Raw genomic sequence first — 24846 nt, 5'->3', positions numbered from 1 at the left:
CACAGGTATTGTTCCATTTGTGTTTTCTTCAATTTCTTTCATCAATGGCTTGTAGTTTTCTATAGGTCTTTCACCTTTAGGATGAATTTATTTTGAAGTATTTTACATTTTTATAGCTATTGTAAATTGAATTGTTCTCTTAATTTCTTTTTCAGATAGTTTACTGTTAGATTATAGAAAGACTACTAAGTTAATGTACAACAGATCTCACAGTTATTCTTCCTATTTAATTAGAATTGCATGCATTTTTGAATAATAGTTCCTTAAATCTGCTGCTCCTAACCACACAATCTCTGTTGACTTTCATTCTATTTTCTGCTTCTATGAAATCAGTTTTTTTAGATTCTATAAATGAGTAAAGATCATGTGGTAGGTATTTGTCTTTTTGTGCCTGGCTTATTTCACTCAACACAGTGACATCCAGCTTGAGCTGTACTCTTGCAAATGGCAGGATTTTCCATCTGTTTATGACTGAATTTATAACAATTTTTTTAAAATCCATTCACTAGTTGATGGAGACGTGTTGGTCTCATAGTGTGACTATTATGAATAGTATCCCAGCCAACACGAGAAACATTTTCTTTCTTTCTGTTGAGTTGTAGCTTCCTCACATATTTTGGATATTGCTTATCAGATGTATAATTTGAAAAGATCCTTCCCCATTCTGTAACTTGTTTCATTACTCAGTTTTTTTTTTTTTTACTGTACAGAAACATTTTAGTATACTCTAATCCCATCTGTATCTTTTCCTTTAGTTGCTTACACTCATGGATCATATCCAAAAACTCATTGCCAAAACTGATTTCTTAGAGTTTTCCCACGTATTTACATTTAGATGGGAGAAATATGTTTAAGGGATCCATCTATTGTAAAGTTTGGAACCATAGTTAGTGAGAGTATGTTGTGTTGTTGAAAAATTCAAAGAATATGGTTATTTAATGTTTTGCTACAAAATTATAACCATTTTATAACTAATTTGTTATTAGTTAGATTTAAGCCTTGCAACATGTTTTAACTGCTCAAAAATATTATATTGTACATGATAAATACATAAAATTTTATCTATCAATGTAAAATAATTGAAAACAGGAGTTATAGCTAATCATAGACAGGACAATAGTCAAACTTAAGTCTGATAATTTCTAGTTTATTGCATTTTTTAGCCAGAATTCAAATGAAAACCTAGTTTTGTCTGTTACATATAGCCAATTCTCATTGTGCAGACATCTTATTTGCAAATTGTTCTACTAACAAAAATTTATTTGTAACTACAAAATCAATTCTTGCCAAACTTTTGCAGTCATTTGCAGATATGCACAGACTGGTGAGAATTTTGTCAACAATTGCACACATTTCTACTTAAAGTGAAATAAATCTATGTTCTTCCATCTCTTCAAATCTCATGCTTTATGAAGTTATTCTATTTGTAATTTATGTAGTGTCACCTTTCTACATTTTTTGTGGTCTTTATTGTTGTTGCTATTGGTGGTGGTGGTCATGATCGATCGTGTTGTTTGAAATGGCCCCTTAAAGTACTGCTGATGGGTCGTCAAGTGTTCCTAACAGAAGAATGTAATAAGCTTTATGCAGAAAATACATGGGTTAGATAAGCTTCATTCAGGCATGAATTATAGTGCAGATAGCTCAGAGATGGAAGGTAATAAATCCAAAATATGTATTAAATGTCTTTAAACAAAACAAGGTTATGCATTGATCAGTTGATTAAAAAATATTTAAACTAGACATTTGCAGAATCCATTTTTGTATTTCTCAAGCCTCCTAGGTTTAATACTCATTAATTCAATGTTTGTGTTGCTGTTATGGAACTTAACCACTACATCTAATAAGATAACCACCTGGATTCATATCAAACAATGAATACAATAATTCTGTGGGGATTTTTTATGTGGAAGATTGGAGTACTCTCTTTTGGAGTATTGTTCATGATTTTTGAGTTGTATTAAGGAAATATTCTTCACAAAATACCTGAAAAGTAAACTCAGAAATTGTCACCATCTTGTATGTTTACATTCTAACTTCTCTTACTTTTTTATAAAAAAGAGAAATCGTTTAATTTTGAGACAAAATATATCAATTCAGTATTATAAATCAAAACTAAATCTCTCATCAAACCTAGAAATATAAATAATTTTTTAAAATTAAACATTTTAAAATAATACATAAAACATAAAATTGTACATGTTTATGTAGCACTATGAGATGTTTAGATATATGTTTACATGACATAATATTTAAGTAAGGCTAAACATCTCCTCAAATATTTATCATTTCTTCATGGTGAAAAATTTTATTACTGGCTTCTTCTTAAAGGACGTTAATTTTTGTTTTGATTTTTTAAAATTTTTGCTTTTGAATTCATCAGTGTAGTTTATGTACTTCCCAACAGCTGTATAGCTGTATACAATTATTTGTGGCAAAAGACATGAACTAAATAAACAAGTAACAGAATCAGGCAAGCTGATCATCATTCCTCACAGAGAAGGCATTTCAGAAAATATAATTTAAACCTGAGACTTATCAAAACATTAAGGAACAGAGAAACTGATCATCTGCCTGGCAGAGATGCCCTGAAAGCTTTCCACTGAAATCTTTTTTTTTTTTTCCTCCAATTATAAATCTTGTTTAAAGTAAGAAAAACAGGAAAAAAGTGGTTTTAGTAATAGTGAGTAGATATAAAAAATATCAATCGTATAGCAAATTGTCATTTAAGGTAATATTAAACAGGCTAGCAGAATTTATTAAATTGGGAAAGTAACCTCTGTTGTATTTGGAACCCTTTTGCTCACTTTTTGTTGAAAAGCAGTTGCTTCCCTGACTCCAGTCCACCTGTGGACCCCAAGACCTTTAATATTCTTGAATGTGACCTGAGTTCCTCCAGGATCTCCTATTCCTTCCCTATGATACCCACTGTATCACCTAGTGTTTGTCTCCAGAATCTGGCTCTAATGTGAAAGTGGTCTAATGCTACCTGAAGGCTCAGTAAGTAATTTGAAGGATACAGGCATACTTGTTTTCAGAATTTCCAGACACAATATTGTTCAATTTTTTGGTTTCTTATTTTATTTGTTCTTTGATTTAGCATTTTTTGATTTGTTTTTATTTAGTTCAACCCCATGATGTTTTTTGTTTTTTTTTTTTTTTTTTTTTTGCTTTGGCAACAAAATCTTTGATTAAATATTTTATTAAACATCTGGTAGCAATCATTTTAATTTTCATAATTTTAAAAATCTGGATGAACCTGGGAGATGCTATGTTATGTGAAATAATTCAGGAATGGAAAGAGAAATAGCACTCATGTGTGGAATCTAAAAAATTGAATTCAGAGACATTGAATATAATGATGACTATGATACAAAATTCCAATTAAGTAAGGAGAAGAAATAAGTTTAAGAGGTCTGCTGTACAACATAGTGACTGACTACAGTTTAATAGATTTTAAAAAATTGCCGCTCAATCAGGTTTTAATTGTTGTCACCACAAAATGATGAAAAGTATTTGAAGTATAGATATGTTAATTAGCTTTGTTTAAACAATACACAATGCATACACAATTTAAAATATGTTGTACATAATAAGTACATATATATGCATATATATATGTGTGTGTAAGTGTGTGTGTATACATACTCACACATTTTTCATTTGTCAAATAAATAGAAGCAAAAAAACCTAAAAGCATAGCTACATAAGAATGAGTGATTTTTATAAACAAGAATGGTATCTTTTCTGACATTTTATGCATTTAAAAATAAATAAAAATGACAATTTGGAAACCATTTAGTTAACTTAGAATAACATTATAAATATCCTATTTCCTTATAGTTATGGTTTAGTTCTTTAATCATAGTTATGTTGTTTTTGTAAATAAAAATTTACAAACTAGTGTAGTTGTTAGATCAATAAAAATGTGTTTGGCCCATTCATAGTTTAATTTTATAAAATCTAGTGCCAACTTGAGAATCAATAATTTTCCTATAAAATTAGAATTTTAGATGACCTAGTAATTTTAGCTCCATATTCCATTATGGTAAGAATTTTGTAGGACTGAGTAGCAGCTATCAAATTAGATAGGGCATTTGTTCACTTTTCCCATCAGACTTGCTTTCCACACTTTCATCCCCTGATTGATCTCTGTAGACATTTGAATTTATAACCCCTAAAAAATGTAAGTAAATTAGATGATCTCTTTTTTCCTTCTTAAAGTATTTTTCCATGAGGGAATCCCATTCAATAATTAACACAACAAACCTAATAAAATTAGGTCTCTGCGCTGTAGAAGTACAGAGCTTATGTTTATTGCTAAAATGTGTTCATTTACTGGGACAGCATAATGTATACAGAAGTTTAAAATGCATAAACAAACAAACATAAAAAGGTCACTATAATTTTACTCATAGTGGCAAAGGCTATATTAGGAATGGTATTGTAGTAAGTGATATCAAACTAAGTTGAAGCATACTTAATGAGTAATTAATGAGCTAAAACATTGACAAAAATATATTGTACAGACAATTTGTACAAAGACAATTTGTAAGAGAAAATAACAGTGATGTTCTGTGGAGATTCTAGGATCTCCACATTAATAGGCCAAATGCCTTACATGGTTTTACATGCCAAAATACATTGTTTTACTGTTATTCTTTTAGTTTAAAAAAATAGATAAAAAGATGTGACTGTCTTCAACTCCTGTCATAAAATTGTTTCTTATACAACCAATATTAGAAGCCCAGAAGAAATTCATAGCTTCTTCCTCTTAAAAAAAAAAAAAAAAAAGGCAATCATTATTATAGTTTCTCTTCCCCATGTGGATATACTTAACAACCTGGATTTTGGGCTGTCTCTGTAAAGGCTTTTGAAACTAAAATAAAGAAACTTACTTGTATGATTGAAATTCTATCATGTAGATAACTTAATGCTTCAAGGTTTTTCAAGAAAAAACAGATGCATTTTTCTCCACAGGTATTAAGATGCTAACGGGTATTAATTGGGCCAATGTGCTTTATTCTGAATCCTTCTATTTCTTTACCTGAAGCAAGGATGAGGAATTTGGAAATTTCGGACATTGTAAGAACTCCTATGTTAGGTTTGCAAGTGTGTTTTTTTAAAATATTTCATTTCTGTGGTTGTAGGCAGATGTCTATTCTCTTCCTTTGTGTAACTAAAGGCTGGTTTTTGTGCTATGTACTAGATGTACAACTGATAAAATGAGAATTGAGTTTTTCCTTTCTTTTCCTTTCAGCTCACTCCAGTTGGCACCACAGTATTTACAGGATTTTCAGGAGACAATGGAGCTACTGACATAGATGATGGCCCAAATGGACAGATAGAATATGTTATTCAATATAATCCAGAAGATCCGGTATGTAAATAGCCATACATGATGAGATTTCACTGTAAGGAATAAAATTAACATTTATCCCAGTTGATATTTGTTCTATTTTCAATTAGTTAATAGAACCACTTAAATTAACTATTATTAATATAAAAATTGACTTATTTACAATATTTGTGTTGTATTTTATCTTTGGCAATAACTGAACATAAAAGCAAAATGCATTTATAGGCATAATATGCCACCATCTTTACTAAATTTATTTTATATTTGTAGACTCATAATCAGTCTAAGCATTCTAAACAAACCATTGCATATGGTATAACCAACGTGATGCATAGGCTTTATGCAATTTGAAAATTAATGACAATATTGCCACCACAAACCACAAATACACACCAAATACATTGTCAGTTTTGAGAAGACCTTAAAATCCTAGTCCTGCCAACAGTGAAATCTCAGAGCAGAAAACAAAGTCTCTAGCTATAGGCCTTTCTTGTTTTAGGATTTATATTGGTTTTTAGGCCATGGAATCACTCAAATGACATATTAAGCAAAACTAGACAAAATGTGAAATCTTCAAATGAGGCTATAGCTGGAAGTCTTGCCTGCCCTCTGTCTTTCCTCTTGCTATGGCATCTTCTCAGATTACCATGAGTTCCCCAAAGAAGAATTAAAACCACTTCTTAAGTGGTTTCTTATTTCATGTTTCTTTCTTTTGTTTACTGCTAGGAATGTTAAAAGTTTTGAGGTTAACATTATTTTTTACCCTTTATGTTTTTTTCATAAGGTTTAACTAAACACACATAGCACACACAAATGAACAAAAACACTGTTGAGCAGGTAGAGTTTAAGAACTCACCAAATATGTCTACTTCACAAATTTATTATCAGAATAAGGTAAAATACAAATGCATCTTCTTGTATTCTCAAAAGCAAGTTGTAGTAGCAACTTTTCTCCATTGCTTTGGAGAAACAACCAGGCTCACAGGTGAAGTGATTTGCCTGGTATATTACACCGCCATTTCTAAGTCTCAAAGCCCAATGTTAGAGGAGCATGCCCTCCCCTCTTCCTCTACTGAATTCTAATGAAACAGGTGTAGTATTGTTGTTAAAAATTCTCAAAACATTTGAAAAATAAGAATTAAATAAAAGGGGGATGGGATGGGCATAGTAGGGCAAAGGGCAGGTTTTGGAGATTCTGTTTCCCTTAAAGGGAACTTCTCAGCATGTTTGAAAGGAAACCAAGAGATGAGGACGTGATGAGAATGTGACAGTGAGCCTTAAGTATGAAGGGTTATACAAGAAATGGAGTGGAAATGACTGCAGAAACAGCATAGGAGCAGAGGGCAAGAGAAACACTTCTCCATTAACAGTACAAAAGACAGCTGATTGCACATTCTGTCTGAACCATTCATCTTGTTTGCTCTTCAGATTTTCTTCTTTAATAATTAATACTGCACGTGTGTGCCATTTTCCAGCTTACATTATATGATGTCATTCCTTAATTCTTATTCCTTAAGCTAATATGAAAATTAAGCCAGAAAATATAGAAAGGTCATAGAATGGTCATTCCATGTATTTGAGGGAAATGTTTTTTGCATTGAAAAAAAATATTTAAAGCTTAAGTTATAGTTTGAACTAAAAAAAAATACTTAGAAACTATCTTCTAGTTTTGTGAAGCTGAAATTCTTTTTTAGCTGTGCAGTAGTCCCTTCTGAATGCTTCCCGCTTTCAGGAATCTCTGGGCTTGAAATCAAACACAATTATGTATCTTTTACTATCTACAGAATAGATAACCAATCAGCCTCATGCAGTTTTAAAATTACAAGAAAGAAAAATAAATTTTAGAAAGCTAGCACTACTGTCGAATAAATAAAGTTCTCTGGACATGGTCTTACTTCCATGCGACAAAAGAGTAAGACATCATGAAAACATTTCACGTGGGTTCTATTGGAGGAGAAAGCATTAATCAAAGCACATTTTTAGACAACCTTCAGCTGTCCTAGATATTTACTCTAAATTCAGTACCAGACTTTTTTTCTTCTAAGATCTGCAAGAGAAACACTTATTATTTTTATATTTCATATTCTCATAAATCTATAGTAATTTTGTTTATATTAAAAGTAGCATAATGGCTGGGGGTGGTGGTGCTTGCCTGTAATTCCAGCAGCTCAGGAGGCTGAGGCCGGGGGATTGGGAGTTCAAAGCCAGCCTCTGCAAAATCCAGATGCTAAGCAATTCAGTGAGACCCTGTCTCTAAATAAAACACAAAACAGGGCTGAGGATTTGGTACAGTGGTTGAGTTTCCCTGAGTTCAATCCCCATACTCCCTCCCTAAAAAAAAAAAAAAACTAGAATAATGATCTCCTTATTTCTTAATATAAAAGCAAAAGTGCATGTGTAATGAACAAACTATTTAACCTGAATGTGATCATCTCTGGCTTTGGTAAGCACTGATATGATTTCTTTTAAAGTAGTCTCATACTGTATGATAAATGGTAGAAAGAGTAGATCAGCCTGTCTTAAAATTCTGGTCGTTTTCTTTCATCTGATGCTTTGTTGTTCATTATTTAAAGTCACATATTACCTACCCTCTATTTTATTCATCTCACAGATGTTTTGTTTGGCCACAAAATATTGTAAACTATTTTTGAAGTCAATATCTAAACATCATGAAATTTACATTCAAGGGTGGCTTGTTTTCTTCCTTTGAAAAACAGAAACATGTTGACACTGCCCTTGATTTCCAATAACACAGTAACCTGCCATTGTTGAACTTCCATCACTCCTATCACTGAGCCAATATGTATGTATACACCCATACCCCAGTTGCTTCTCTCATTTATATTATCTGCTTCATCCTTGTAGACAGTCGCAAATATGTCTCCTGTCACATAACAATGCAAAATATTAATTAAATTTTCCCATCATTTTAATCAGTGCTTCTAATGAGAGTTCAGTGGAAATTTAATATTTCCTGTATATAATGCATCATTTTTTTCTACTTTTAATTTTTTCATTTCATTGTGTGTGCTTAGCAACTTGACTTTTGCATGCTAAGGTGTACTTTTTTAATAATTATTTTTTAGGAGAGGGTTGCAGACTTAAGTTTTTAATCTCTATTTTTGATAAATTAATTATCAGTCATTTTTGTGTAATATTTTTATGCCCTTTTCCCTCTTTCTCCCTTCCCCCTGACTGCTTTACCTCTAGGACTCTAATTACAGGAAAGGTTGATATTTTGATATTGTTTCACAGCTTCCCAGGGCTCTGTTTAATTATTTTCAATATATTTTTAATCTTGTTTCTACAAACTGGATGTTTTCTATTGATCTGTTTTCAAAGTCACACATTGTCTGCCATCTTCATCCTGTTGTCAAATATATGCAATGGTCTTTTTATTTTTTTGTTTTTAAATTTAAGATATTGTGTTCTTTTGTTCTAAATTTTCCACATTCTTAGAATTTTCATTTCTTCACAAGCTATAAGATTTTCTTTTTTTAAATTTATAGTGTATATCATTTTTGCGTATTTTTTTACACAGATGGAATACCCTTGCTTGAATACCCTTGTCTGGGTTTTGTAATATTGTCTGTCTCCCTCTTGAAAATGGAACACATTTACTTCTTCATCACATTGACTTATTTGGGGACTCTGTCATGGATATTGTGAATGTTATCCACTGGAGAAACAGTTGAATCTATTTAGTTTCTCTGAGGATTGTGATTATTTCAATATTGTTTGTTTATTTTTGTATTTCATTTGTGTTCATTAAGGGACAACTTGGTTGAACTCAAACTGGAAGCTCTTTTACTTGAGTGCAGCTCAAATCTTCATTCAGCAAGTATTATGTGTTTTATAGTTGATCTGCTTGTAATCTGCCCTACAAAGGTGCAGTTTAGAGAACAGCTAGAGATTGTGACATAGCTTATCAGTGGAATTTTATTCTATCCCTTGCTAGCTTTCTCCTTTCCAGTATTTCCCTACTCAATTACAGTCAACTGTAGTGCATCACCTGATGATTTAGTCTATAAAGACTTCAGGCTTCCCATCAGACTTTTGTGTGTCTCAACATGGTGCTGAACTTGGCCTTCTCTCTGGCTAACTGCCACAAAATAGGAAACTTAACACATGTCATCTCTTTTTTCAAGTATCTACCTCCTTCAAAAAAATATCTGCATTGGTTTTCTCTTTGAAGATATTGGGGTGTTTTTTGTTTGTTTGTTTGTTTTTTTGTTTTGAGTGGTTGATTGATTTTGATATTCTGTATACTTGTGCTTTTTGTTGAATTATTTGGTCAAGTAGGAGTTAGTTATATAGGAGTAGAATGATTAATTCCCAATGAGTTTCTCTCTTCAATATATTTTTAGAAAACCTAGTGTTTTTACTCATCTTTGCCTTTGAACTATTTTGGCTTTCCTAAATAGCACAATAGCAACAATGATAGTAACATTTACAAATCTGAAAAACAAAAGGGAACATGCATCCATTCCACCTATACCTGGATCTGCAGTGATATGCTGTTAGCTGATTTAGCATATCTACTACTGCAAAACCACAAACACTGAAATTTCAAATCTATTTTAGCCTGTATTCTCTATAGTAAAGACAAAATTAAAGAAAGTACTAGACCCCAACATGTCTATTAATCTTTTTATTAAAAAAAAGACTAATGTAGGGGATAATGCTTTTCAATACAAGTGTTATAGGACTGGGGCCTTTGGGGACACTGAGACAGTGTGAAGCTGTCCCTCGTCCCTCTTTTAAACCTCAAGTTTTACAATCAAGTCAGGAAGATTTCAGACATGTTGCTCAAAGTAGCAGGCATGAGTTTACTGAAGGGATAAGAAAAGGGAAAGGGGACACTCTCAAGGGAAAGAGTAGGTGCTCTCAGTGAGGAAAAGGACAGTGTGCCTCTCCTGCACTCCAGTTTTATCTGGAGTCCTAGAGAAGTTTCCAGAGAGTCCTACCCAGGTTCATCTCTTAACTTTTGACTGATAACAGAATGACATCAGATTTTCAAGTCCCCACTGCCATGACAGCTCTGGGTCACTTTGGCCCATGCTGACTGGTTCTAAATTGGATTCTTAACAATAAATTCTTAAAAATGTTATGATTAAGAGGAATTGTTCTTATCCCCCTGAGTTTCAGGATCTGGTTTGTGAAGAGTCACAAAAGTCTCTCCCTTTAGGTTAACAGGGATTTTTCTTGTTGACATTAGTTTGGGCCTGCATTGCTTCTGCAGATAATAGGCAGTTTGCTGAGGAATGTCATATAGCCTGTCCACTTAAGCCAGCCAGGGTTGCAGGTATATTGCTTTTTGAAAACGAAACCATGTGGTGGTAAGCATGGTGGGCCTATTGTTTAGAATTATTCTCTAACCTGTGTTCCCACAACTCACTTCTGTCTGTCCCCTATCACAAGAATATGGAGGATGCATTCATGCAAATGTTTTTATTGTATAAAGTATCAGAGAAGGAAAAATACAGTATCACTACAAAATTATTAAGTTGGAGATTCATCAAAGGTTATAGCTATCAATAACGAGAACTGTGTGTCATCACAAATCCTTCAGACAAGTCCTAGGGAACAGTATGATGTATTGGTTTGCTATATAACAAATTATCAAAAATTCAGTAATTTAAAACAACATATTTATTTCCTTACGGTTTCTGAGGTTCAATAGCTTAGCTGTGCCTTCTGCTTAGGCTCTCATAAGATTGTAATCAAGGTGCTGGTGAGATTAATACTCTTAGTGAGGCTCAACTAGAGAATAATCCATTTCCAAGGAAACTCAGTTTGCTGTCAGAATTTATTCATGGCTGTACAACACGGGTCCTCAACTTCTTGCTCCTCTTTACTGAATGAAGGCTGGTATGGACTATTATAGGCTGCTGCGAGTTCCTTGCTATAGGGTCTGTGCTTGCATAACTACTAGTGCTTGGAGCCTGCAAGGAAAGTATCTAGAGCAAGTCTGATTACAAGACAGAACTTCATCTAACACAATGTAATCATGAGACTAACAAGTCATCTACTATGCTATATTCTAAAGACTAGAAGCAAGTCAGAGATCCTGCCCACACTTAAGAGAAAGATATCATGCAAAGGTGTGAATTGCTTATCAGGAGTCAGATATGATTGTCACATTTACTATAATGCAAATGTTATTTTCATTTTTTTGCATAAAATGAAAAAAGAATCTACTTTGAAAAAACATTTTTTACTTTTTTTTATACTACAAAATAGAAAGGATGAAGGTTCTATTCTGGTATTAGAAAAAGGTAATTTAAGATGTCATTTGCATTATTAGGGTCTTTTTTATCCTACCTATTTTTTCTTTATGACAGGGTAGACAGTTTAGTAGAAAATGTGATGTAAGGAATGAGGAGGCATTTTTATTATTCAAAATCATAAAATTTCAAATATAGCCAAATGTTGCAAATTCTTCACCACAACAAAGTTCTTTTATTTAATCCCTGAATAAAATAAGAATAGCTAAACTTGAGCTTTTCTTTTCTTTTGTCTTTTTTTTTATTGAAATTCAAATGATCTCTTAAAATAAAGAAAGAACGAATTTGGGTATAAAGGGCTGCTGAACTGACTGACCCAATTTGAAGCAAAAGCACTTGTGCTATTTACCAAAAATTCCTGATTTTTCTTTCTTTGGAGATATGCCAGGAATGTACTTTTCTTGCTTGGAGGAAATTACTTGCTTTGACTAATAAAATGTGAGCTCAGAGAACCAAAGTACAAGTCATATCTCCTCCCACTACTATAGGAATTAGAGAAAAACAAATTAAGGTTGTAACTGAAAGCTCGGTCCTTGTCCCCAATGCCAATTAATGCCAATTTAATAATGAGGACACGGTTTTGAGAAAAAAGGAAAATGTTGTTTTATTGCTTTACTAGCAAAGGAGAAACACAGGGGACTCCTGTCCCAAAGGCTGTGATTCTCCCCATCAGGAGGAACAGGGGGATTTTAAAGGAGCTCTTCAAAGTCTATATTCCAAGTGTGCCCTAACAGGGGGTCCCAGGGTCCCCTGATAGTGTGTTAGCATTCACTTGTTAATTTGGGAGACATTCACTTTCTAGATTGTCTGGCAGACATCTCCTTTCTGTGGAGCACAGATAACTCAAAGTAATCCTGTTCCCAGCCCCAGGGTTAGGAAGCAGGAGAAGGAGACAGGGAAAAGAACACATCTTTAAAAATAAGCCTCAGAGCATATATTCAGAGCTCATATTCAAAAGGTGAAGTGGACCACTGTTACAAGGTAAGCCATCTATTAGCCTGAATTCTGAATGACAAGAAACAAAGTCTATCTGCTGAAGTGCTAGATGTATAAATATGTGGATTAGGTAAGAAATGAAAATAAGGACCTTTGTTTCTGTAGCATAACCTATTATTTCTTAACCGATTTATTTAGAAAATAAATGTTAGTAAATGTCTCATAAAATCCTTTAGACATTTGTTAAAGAAAACAATTACTCAATGACATGTGAAAGCAGGAAAATTGGAATAGATATAGAATTACTGCAACCAGTTCTTACAGTGGAGAGAGATTGAACTCAACTCCAAATAAGACATGAGCAAGTGGAATTTGTAGGCAAGGAACAGGGTGATGATCCATGTAATAATTTTTTCTAGGAGAGATTATCAGGGGAAGGGGGGAAAGTTAGACACACTTATCAGGATTCTTGCTAGAACCAGGCAGAAGTGATCACACACCACCTGGAGGATGATGGAAAATTGGGTACCTGATCAAATATCAGATATAGAGGGTGATCAGATATCTAGACTGAGGGGATTCTTGCCCAACTGAGTTAGCAAGGTTATTTGCTAACATTGGATTTTATAAGGAAGTACATGGATGGGCTTGAAAAAATTTTTAAAAACCTGAATAAAGTTTGGCAGAACAAAAAAAAAAATGTAGTTCTTTCTTATCCAAGGGAAGAAGAGACATTCTTCTTTATAAGTGCATTTTTTCATTCTGTCACCTATTGTTCATTAAGAAACATTTGGATTATTTGTTAGGACATGATACTACAGGATATTTGCTGGGCAAAGAGAGCTACAAACATTTAAATTAGGGGCCTTTAATGTCTATGACATTTATACTATGCTCATCACAGTTGTTGTAAAATATTGTTTTAGATGCCTTTGCCATAATAAATACATTGACTAATTTAATTGTTTAGAAAAAATTGAAAAAAAAGAAAAAAATACTTTTTTGAATTCATCACATGCTTCACAAATCTAGCATTTTTGTGTCTATATTATATATTAAATGAGAAAATGCAAATATAAAAAAGGTATCCTCTGATATTTTAAATTCCATTGTTAGCAAGATTGAAAAAACTTTCTATAAGTTTTATTGTATTAGTTCTCTTAATCTTTTTAAATATAAAACTGGAATTATTTTTATTCTGCACTTTAAGTACTTTGATCTAAAGTGATTAGAAGGAAAGGGACAACATATCCCGTGTCGAAGTCTCCCCTGAACTAAGGCTACAGCAGACCTTTTCTATTAGAAACCACTGCTATCAGAAAAGCACCAAGGTAATAGTGTGCATACACAGCTTCTGTTTTGGAGGCAGTAGAGCAGTGTTTCAGAGGGTGATAATAGCTTTTATCAATGCCTCCTGAGTAGATTGTCCTCTTTTATAGTACACTTAACTCCCTATAGCTTTGAAGGAATTGAGAAAAAATAAACCAAAATTTATTTTTTAACATGTAAGCATGTAATACATTTGAATTTCCTGAGTCAGGAAGCTAAAAGCACAGTTCAAATGTAAAAGGTTTTTAACAAATTACCATCCTTTAGTAGTTTCTGTATTTAAGTCAATGTCGAATTTCAGATGTTATTAAAATATTCCAAGCTAAGCAAAAATAGTTTCTAGGCAGCTAAATAGGAGAAATATGTTATACTTCAAGAATATCATACCTGGTATATTATATCATGACCGTCTCAAATCCCTATCATGTTTAATATTCTCATTTTTTTCTTGTTTAAGTCATCTAAAAGTCATATATTTGTAAAACGTGGAACCTAGGTCTTTTCAGTACATATCTGTAACCTTTTAACTTTGCTACATAAATACTTCTACACTCAATTAAGCACTTCTAAATACAGTTTGATAGGAAATAGGTGAGAACAAGGTAAAATGCAAATATATGTGTTTGTGATAACTTTGTATTAAACAGTAAAATATTATCAGAGTGGTAGTATGGGCAAAGTCTGTGCTTCCTGTACAAATCACAGTCTGTTTGGTAAACAAGGATAATGTATTCTTGCTAAGTCACCTGTTTTTTCTGTTAGTAATTAGATTAGGGGAAATGGCCTATCAATGACAACCCTTCTATAGACTAATCATTAACCGATGCCATGCGGGCCTGGCTTAATAAGACACAAGCTAAGGGTCAAATAGAGAATGTTAGGACAAAATTGATGCTGTTTATTATAAGTTAAGGGAAAATTAGTCTTACTCAAAGTGAGCATATCTCTAACTAAGGGCATAATAACTGCTAGCAGGACCCTCAGAAAAATGACTTTTTATCTAAACTATTACTAACTCACCTTCACACATATTAATAAAGAAGGTTATGGGAGAATTAAATCATCTTGTGGGAAACAGTGTCAATATTCCCTCTACCTCCCTCCTTTGTGGGTGCATAAGTGTGTGGTGTGGAAGTTACACCTGCCTTCTACCTTAATTTCTGTCCTTTGGATAGTGATAAAACTGCTCAACCTGTCTCATACCCTCACTTTACTAAATGGAGGATTGCCCCTTCTCTGACAGTTGTCAGGTCACTGAACCACTTGGAAATTGTGAGTGGACCTTTCTTAATGGAGGCCAGGTGTTTAGAGCCAGTGGATGTCAAAAGTACTTATGAAACAATTAAAACATGAAAATATCAGATTTATGTAAAGTATAGATTTAGCTAATAAGAAATAAGATTAAAAATTCTCAGAAGAGCAATAACATCACTTGTTATTAACAATAACGTTACTTGTTATTATCATTAACATAGTTGTTTGTAATAGTTCTTCGTATTTTTAATGAAAACTGTTAAGAACAACAACAAAATATTGAAAATATCCCTCAAGTTGTTTTGATAGAGATAGAAAGGTAAGTATCTCTGTGTCATGGACTGAGGCTCCTGAAGAATCCGTGAAGGGAAATAGAAAATACACAAAAAATATGTTTTGTATGAAAAAAAAAATTCAACATCACAGCAAAGACTTAATTGAAATTGGAAGAAAGAAGATTTCAGAATAGAATTTGCAAACATTATTTTATCATTTTTCACAATGACAATAAAGTGCAGGAGTCATTTAAGGTCTATGGGAAAACACTAATCTTGTAAATTGTCCTCTTAAGGAGTGAATACACTTAAACTGAGGGCTTCTTGTAAGAGGAGGCACTTCAAAGATTGTCCTTATGACCTGCATGTTATCTAGAAGGCACTTTAAAGATTGTCCTTATGACTTGCATGTTACCAGGAAACAATGGGGTTAGGGAGCTTAACTAATGTGTTAAATTATGAGTCTTGAAAAAAAAATAACCTTTAAATTATAAGTTACATGATCATATTGTATTTAATGTCAGAAAATGCTTGGAATATGGCATTTGCACAAATGTAAAAAAAAAGTGAAATTAAATAGAAATAACAAACTGCAAAATCTGAACTCTTTGATGTTAAAACAACAGGTCAAAAGATAACAGGGAAGATTTTCAGGTTTCTGGAGTTTGACTCAGGACTATTCCAGAGCCATGGATGAATAACCTTAATAATATATGAAAAACTATGACAAGTGTACTGCTTTACAGTTATCATTATCTCTGGTGAAACTTTTTGATCAAAATAAAATATTTTGAGAAATTATAAGAATATTCAGTATAAAGTTTATACTCACATTTAATTCTCAGATAATAAGCAAACCATCTACCTTTCAAGAGGACTAATCCACAATATAAAACTATCTTGTTTCATCATATATTCAACTGATCTGAACCTTGTGTGCTTAATATTTGCAGACATCCAATGACACCTTTGAAATTCCCCTTATGTTGACTGGAAATGTAGTGTTAAGGAAGAGACTCAATTATGAAGACAAGACTCGATACTTCGTCATCATCCAAGCTAATGTGAGTATTTAATTTCCTATCTTCTTCTATGAACTTATGAAGTAAACAATGCATCCAATGCTCCTAGAGTCCTTGGCATGATAAACTTTCTCAACAGGGCAGCGCTGCCCTTGGTGGAATTTATATATTATATGATTCAACTCGGGGAAAGTGATGGAATGGAGTTGGAGGGTTTGCTTCCACTCACTATTCTTTCTCGTCTAAATCTCCCTCTAATGTAGGAGCTGCATGCCAATAATTTGCTTTTTAGCCCAAACTGAAATATTTCCCAAAGTATTATGTACCAAACAACCACATCAATATCAACGTGGAGCCATATTCAGTATGTAGATTCCTGGATTCTGCCTCAGAAGTTCCACTAAAAACTTCAGAGGATGGAAGTCAGAAGTATATGTGTATGTAAAAATATTTACATTTATATTGGATACACACACAAAACAATCATACTTTCAGATTTCAACCTATGTAAAAATCTTTTCAAAATACTCTCACCCTGACCTTCCCTCACTTCTGCTCCCTATGAATTTGGAGTAAGTACTAATTTTAAAGCATTGTTTTTAACTCTACCAGTTTCTTTCTAAAGTATGGAAGTAAAATGGGTGGATGGTGATTTATGGCTTATGGAACAAATATTCATAGATTATTAGAATAATAAAGATACATGAGCACATGAATCTGTAAAACATACTATTGCATGTACAGGCATGCAGAAAAATGAAGAAAAATCAGGTAAACACCTCAAACAAACAAGCAAAAAAACCTTCAATAAAAAAAGGCCCACTTCTAAAATTAAATAGACTAAGATAATTTGGTTGCTATTATTCTCTTTTTTAAATAAAGAAACAGAATGAAGTTACCAGGATTAATTTTTAAATTTCAGTCAGTAATATTGCATCTATCACCAGTGAGCAGAAGCAAGACAAACAGCTCTGTGGTCTTAGGTAACAGACTTAGGGTCAAAATACTCAAGGCAACTCTAATTATGTTGAATATTTTTTCTTTCTCTACTGCAAATACCTGATAAGGTAATGAAATAGTATTTAATATATGTATCTATGAATGAGTCTGTTAGGTGCTGCTAGCCATTTGTTAAACTACAAACTAATACTGCATATTTAAATTCTAGAAATCTCTTCCAAGGATTCTGTGACATTTCCTCAAAAATAAACCAGAAAATAAGCATGTCTGTCCCAAAGTCATTTTAAAACCTGACTTCAGATTTCATATAATTTTACATGTTGTTAGAGTCCAAATCTTTCTTGGCCCCATTTACCACAACCAAATTTTACTTAATGTAAACATAGAACAGGCAAAACCCAAACAAACAAACATTATAAACTGGCATTTGTCCCAAGTTTGGTCAAGGAATAATTAGAAATTAAACTGTTTTATAAGAAACACGTTCATTTGAGAAGAAGGACTTAAAGTCTCACCATCTAAAATTAAATGTGTTTCTTTGCTCTAATATTATTACAATTTAAATATTTCTAATTTTATAAAATTATGTTTTAAAAAGAGAGTGTTAGAACAATAAATTAGGTATATCTGAGCCATTTATAAAAATAGTGACTTTTATTTAAGTGTTACTAGGCATGAACCCTGTTTTATAAAACATTAGTTCTTTCATGTAATGTATTGATGAAAATTTCAACCTATTCAGTAAACAATTTATTCAAAAGCAATGTGGTATCTTTGATTTGTGAGTCCTTATGTTGCAGTATGCTTTTGAAAAGTTGTGCATTGTATTTCCATCATATGGAGCTAGAATATTGAAAGACTTGCATGAAGATGCTAAGCATTCAGTACAACATTCCTCTCTGTGAGACAATGACAGAATGCTCCAGTTCTGTCAAATCCTACACTCCACTGAACAGTCCTCATTGTTTTCTCGATTCTGTATTGAAGATATGGTTATACTTTTAAAATCCCATATGTCAGCTTTCCTGCTGGATTATTATTTGTATCACCTGCAATTTTTTACATTTAACTAAAGTAATAACTTTAAAAGAAATAGTGACTCATTCTTAAGGAAGGCTTTTGTGTTAATAAATGTTCAGGGTTAGGAAATATATAAATGATATAGGAAATAACAGCACATTTTCAGAAAATCTACATTAAGTAGTTATATTAGTCTGCTTGTTTTGCCATAACAAAATACCATAGACTGGTTGTCTTATTCAACAGAAATCTTCTCACAAGTTTGGAGTACAGAAACCACAGACAAAGCCTGGTAGGATTTGTTTCTGGGAAGAACTGTCTTCTTGGCTGGTAGATGGCCATCTTCTCTCAGTGTGCCTCATTCCTTTTCCTGTGCTCCCATGGTGCAGGGTGGTAGAGCTCTTATTATCATACTACTTCTATCATATAAGGGACCCATCCTTATGCTAGCACTTAACCTTAAATAATCTACTTATATAACTGCACTGGGGATTAAACCTACATTATATGAATTTGGGGGGAACAAAATTTATTTCATACAGCAGTTGAACTGTTAAAAAAGTTATAAAGAGATATCCTTGCTGACCAATTACAATAAACTTTTCTAAGTTAATAAAATATTATCTTATTTTAACAGATTTTTTTAACAAAGGAAAGAGAATGAGAAATGAAAAGGGAACATGAAAAAATGGACAGAAGGAAATTTCTTGGTAACTTTTACATACATTGCATTGATACATTGCAATGAGTAAAAACACAAGCAATGAACATTATATCAGATGTTTATGCCAATAATTATATTATATTTGTACCATTCCCAATTTAGAATAGTATTTACTTCATTATAGCTATTTTTGCTCTACTTTCAACAGACCAGTTGCTGATAGCAAACAAATGAAGTGGCTCTTCAAAACAGCTAATAAAGCAGAGTTATGTATGTAGTATAATGGATTGGGAAGAACAGGTAGGATTCCAGGGGAACATACAAATGAAAAAAAATAATTGTGATGATATTAGTTTACGTAGGTAGGAATTATCTTCTCTCTATTTTTCTTTATGACCATAGGAACCCAGGGAGAGGGGATTCATGGCATTATTGCTCCCCAAGATAAAGAAAGCTCAGAGGATTTTTTCTGTTGAATCTCAAATGACTTGTTTTTAAAAAAATCATTTTATCAACCCTGTGGTTTGAATGCATCTAAACATTTTGAAAATGTAAACATTTATTTTTGCTGTGATTTGATCATAATCCATCTTATAATTGATCAAAACATAAAAGAAGGCTGGGACTGTAGCTCAGTGGTAGAGCACTTGCCTAGCGTGCGTGAGGCACTGGGTTTGATCCTCAGCACCACATAAAAATAAATAAAGTAAAGGCATTCTGTCCATCTACAACTTAAAAAAAATTAAAAAAAATAAAAACATAAAAGAATACTACAATCAGAAGGTTACTACTTTCCAGTATGATAGCACTTGTAAAATTCCTCCAACAGAGATTTTTGCTTTCTCTGATTTGCCTTCAATCACTTCTCTAAAACTCTTCTGGATCAACCATGTTGAGAAAAATGACTGGAATGTAGTATTTCTAAAGTTAAGATAGTAGGCTTATATTAATATCTGGTAACTGTCACACAGAAAGATGATTTTGAAACAAAGTAAAATAAATCAGTCTAATCAACTTTTGAAACTTAATTGAGGTAAATTAACATAAGATACATTAACCAATTGAAGTGAACAATTCAGTGGCATTTGATACATCCTCAATATTATACCACCACTGCCTCTATATACTTCCCATAATAACATAATCAAAATTGTTAAAAATAAGAAGCCTGAGAAATTGTCAATGCCAAAAGGAACCTAAAGAGACATTATGACTAAATATAAAAGTTATCCTAGTTGGAATATTGGAGCAGAAAGAATTAATAGACACTAAAAAAATCACATGTCAGTTATTAACAATGTATGATCAAAGAAATATTGCACTTGACAAATTAAATGGGTAAGGGATACTCTGTTTTGGGCTATCTTGATAAGAAAGAGCAACCAGAGGAAGGGCTGGTGAATAATTAGGAGCAGAATTGAGTTTGTGTGTGAGAGGATGGGAGAGAAGGTAGAGAACCATCATCAATATTTACTACTTGGCCTTTTCAAAGGAAAAGTAAATTCTCTTATGTTTATGGCTTAAGTTTTGGAACTTGGAGCAAGCCTCCTTCAAAGTTAGGCACCCACCTTCCCACAGAGACTCAGTAGGAAGGAGCCCTATCTTTCTTGACTATTACATTCCAAAGGGATGACCCCCCAGGTCATTGAAAAAGACAGGTCTGGGTTGTAAAACTGACAAGAAGTTTATAAAAGTTTTTTTTTTTTTTTAAATTTCAAAGGAGCAAAGGAATTTACAATCATAAGGTACCTAATATGAATACTCTAAGAAGAGGGAGAAAGGAGCCCAAGGCTATGTAGATTCTGTCAGGACTTGGGTGGTTGGAGATAAGGGGCCTAGAGAAAGGAAGAAGTCCTTATGAAGTTTGGCCTGCTTGAGGGAAACTCTCAGGTTATTTTGGTCAGTATCACTATTGTCTCTTTGATTGTAACAAATGTAGCATATTAATGCAAAGTATTAATAGGGAAAACTGGGCTTGCAGTACATGGGAACTTGTGTGAGTGTGTGTGTGTGTGTGTGTGTGTGTGTGTGTGTGTGTGTGTTGGTACCAGGGATTGAACTCAGGGGCACTTAACCACTCACTGAGCAACATCTCCAGATCTATTTTGTATTTTATATGGAGACAGGTTCTCACTGAGTTACTTAGCACCTTGCCATTGCTGAGGCTGGCTTTGAACTCCTGCCTCAGCCTCCCAAATTGCTGAGTTGCTGAGATTACAGACATGCGCCAGCTTGCACATCATGGGAACTCTTTGTACTATCTTATCAATATTTTCCTAAAACTAAAACTGCTTCAAAATTCGTTAAAGTATTTAAAAGTAACCACACTCCACACCTATGGATCCTGATGATTACATCCTTCCTTTTTCCTTCTTATTCAAATTGGATAATGGAAAGTTTCCTTTCATTCCCAGATCAGCTTTCCCAATGAATTATAAAACTCAGAATGAGATTTCTTTTTATTTTCAAAAGGGATTCCATGAAGCAAATTCCCAAGGACACAATGAACTCATCACAATATTATATTATTACCCTCCTAATGCTGTGAAAAGACCGGACCTATGAAAGTTTAGCTATTATAGTAAGCTTTTGGAGAAAGTTGATTTGAAGATAACTGGATTTCAGTTTACATCTCAACTTCACCACTTCAAACTGTTGGTTTAAACAAGTTGCCTATCAATCCTTTAAGCAAAAGGAAAAGGAAATTTAACAAGTCACATTATTCCCAATATTTATAAGCTACTCAGTTGTTTATTTTCCCTCTCACAGGACCGTGCACAGAATCTGAATGAAAGGCGGACCACCACCACCACACTCACCGTGGATATCCTGGATGGAGATGACTTAGGTCCCATGTTTCTTCCCTGTGTCCTTGTGCCAAACACTCGAGATTGCCGACCACTCACCTATCAAGCTGCCATACCTGAGCTGAGAACTCCGGTAAACAAACTCTTATTCATTTCCCTTCACTCGCATCTCTCTAAATGCAGTGGGATGCTACTGAAACATTTTTCACACATATTGATTGATAATAGCAAAATAGACAAGTATTTAAAAATATTTATGTCTAAAATTATTTTCAGACAGTATGGGTAAATTTTTGTCACAATGCATAATTACACCATTTACAAGGTAGAAAGTATATCATGGAGCAGCAAGCCCTCTGACATTGATAGTTTTATTTTTTTCTGTGCATAAATCACAGCAGAGCTCAGTTGCCAACATATTCTGGGAAATTCCAAGAATCAACTCCAGCATTTCCTTAAATTCACATTTAAATGTGCAGTCCTAAATCAGAGGACACAGGCCAACAGGATGCCCTTCTAGCTTATAAGAGATTAAGCTTGAGCATTTCAAGTAAGAGATGAGAAATTCTGAATACAAGTATCTATCACTTAAAGATATAATTTAAGAAAGCAAAAAAAGTAAATCCTGAATGCATATTTTCTGCACTCAATTCTGAACTTAAAAAAATGCTAAGGAAGCTATGAATTTTAGTCAATTTGGAATTCAGACCACAGATGATAAATGTACATATATGAGAAAAAAAAAACGAATTATAAGACAAACAGATACCATGTTGAGACTAGAATAGCAATTCTGCTCTAAATTTGGAATATATATGTATATATATTATATGTCTATATATTCTTATTTTGTTTCAGAAAATTCAAATTCCTGGCAATCAACTACTTGACTAATGCTTTTGCTACTGCAGTGGGAAATATTCAGCTCTGTGGCTTTGCAACATAATTCCCAATGTGAAAATTTATATTGGGAAATTTTTTTCAACATATAATAAAGCTGAAGTTTTTGGTATCCTCTTTACATTTGAGATTTTGAAGAATAGAACAGGAGAAATGTACAATAAACATTACAGCACTTTATTCAATTTACAAGTCCTTGTCCCATGTTATATCTGTAGGCTTGACTCATAGATCTTAAATGTCTAAAAATAATTTTGTACCTACTAGCATAAGTGATCACTGGTGAAGTTGACTTGACAAAATTTTAGAAACTTGGAGAAAACATCATCACAGTGTAAGGCAAAATTTTCAGCTAGCTGAAGTAATTTTGAAGACAAAAATGCTAATCAGAACTTGTCTGAACAAATACATGCATATTACCTAAATTTATACATGGTGATTTTATTTTGTTGAAGCATTTCAAGTAAGAAAACAATTATTAAGGATGGTAAATGTTAAATTTTGTGTGGCTTAATGGAAATGGTAAAAAATATATTTAATATTAATTTATGTTTCTGAGGTAATTTATGTAGCTAGTGTGCCAGTGAGACCCCAAGAAAGAGGATGGAGTATAATCACAGTAATTAAATTCAGTGAATCAATCAGATGACTGCTTAACAGTACTTAGTGAACTGAAGAAAGTAAAGAAGGATTGATGTTGCTGCATGAGAAATGGAATATACTGAATTAATTTTATAAAGTGTCATGGAGCTTTCTTTCCTCTCTATTCCAGATTACTGACAGAGCATTTTCTCATTCTTATGGGATTTGGGATAATAATATAAATGATAATAATGAATAACAGTGATACAGATATTGAGTTTGCCATTAAATGTGCTAAACTCTGCACAAATATTAACTGGCTGAATATATTCTAGGATCTTTTGCAGATTTCCCACCATTAAGTTCATTTTAAAGATGAGTTCTTGAAAGTAGAGTTTATGTAACTTCCCATGATCTTATAGCTAATAACTAAATATATACATATATACTGTATATATGTCCAACATACATTCTATGTCCAATATACATACATTATATGTATATTGGACTTATATACAGTATATATGCATATACATATAATATATAATTTAAATCAGATTTAAGAAGACTAAATAAAATTAATATACATTTGAGTCCTGTCTCTAAACTAGATAACAGACTTATTCTGATTCTTGCAGCTGAGTTATGTAGGAGCTTCCTTCTGTAGAGTGGACACTAAATGCCTTTGATTTATCCTCTCTATTGTTGCACTTTAATATTCATATTGTGTATCAGTACCCAAGGAAGAGCTAGCCAATGATAAATATTACTTAGTCTTCAGTTGACAAATAACTAGTCAATGACAAAAACTATTCAGTTGATGAAGCCATTTCAATAGCAAGAATTAACATAGCCCATCAAAATAATGATGGTGCCCAGTCAAAAAATACCTTATGGGGCTGGGGTTGTAGCTCAGCGGTAGAATGCTTGCCTCACATGTGTGAGGCCCTGGATTCAATAGCAGCACCACACACACAAAAAATAAAGACATTATGACAATCTACAACTAAAAGAAGAAGAAGAAGAAGAAATACCTTATGCCCTGAATCTCTTGGAAAATAGTGTTTAAACTAGAAGCATAAAGGATTCTGGACATGGTGAACTTATGTGGATTAAAAAAAGAGGTTTCCATGGGCATGGTGGTGCATACCTTTAATTCCAGCATTTCGGGAGGCTGAGGCAGGAAAATCATGAGTTCAAAGCCAGACTCAGCAACAGGGAGGCTCTAAGCAACTCATTGAGACCCTGTCTCTAAATAAAATACAAAATAGGACTGGAGATGTGGCTCAGTGTTTGAGTGTTCCCGAGTTCAATCCCTGGCACACCCCTCCCCTGAAAAAGAGGTTTTCAAGCCACGATCAATAAACAGTTTCACAAACAGGTATCCTGATTAGCCTTTAAAATCATGTTTTTTGAATTCAGTGTCATCCTAAATTCCGGAATGATCAATT

At 33.1% G+C, this 24846-nt stretch overlaps 1 protein-coding gene across 16 annotated transcripts in view; it reads left to right on the top strand.

Moving 5' to 3' along the window:
• The window catches only part of Pcdh15 (protocadherin related 15), a 702462-nt gene that overhangs the window by 291062 nt on the left and 386554 nt on the right, over positions 1-24846 (top strand). For 15 of the 16 annotated variants that reach the window (XM_076835193.1, XM_076835192.1, XM_076835191.1 and 12 more), the window contains 3 exons: positions 5261-5380; positions 16394-16504; positions 21876-22046. In XM_076835193.1, the coding sequence (XP_076691308.1) occupies positions 5261-5380; positions 16394-16504; positions 21876-22046 (402 nt within the window). The remainder of the gene's footprint in view (positions 1-5260; positions 5381-16393; positions 16505-21875; positions 22047-24846) is intronic. The other variant, XM_076835186.1, reaches the window with a different exon arrangement.

Source organism: Callospermophilus lateralis, chromosome 15 (genome assembly GCF_048772815.1).
Source record: "Callospermophilus lateralis isolate mCalLat2 chromosome 15, mCalLat2.hap1, whole genome shotgun sequence".
Lineage (NCBI taxonomy): Eukaryota > Metazoa > Chordata > Mammalia > Rodentia > Sciuridae > Callospermophilus > Callospermophilus lateralis.
This window is presented reverse-complemented; position numbering and strand designations above follow the sequence as displayed.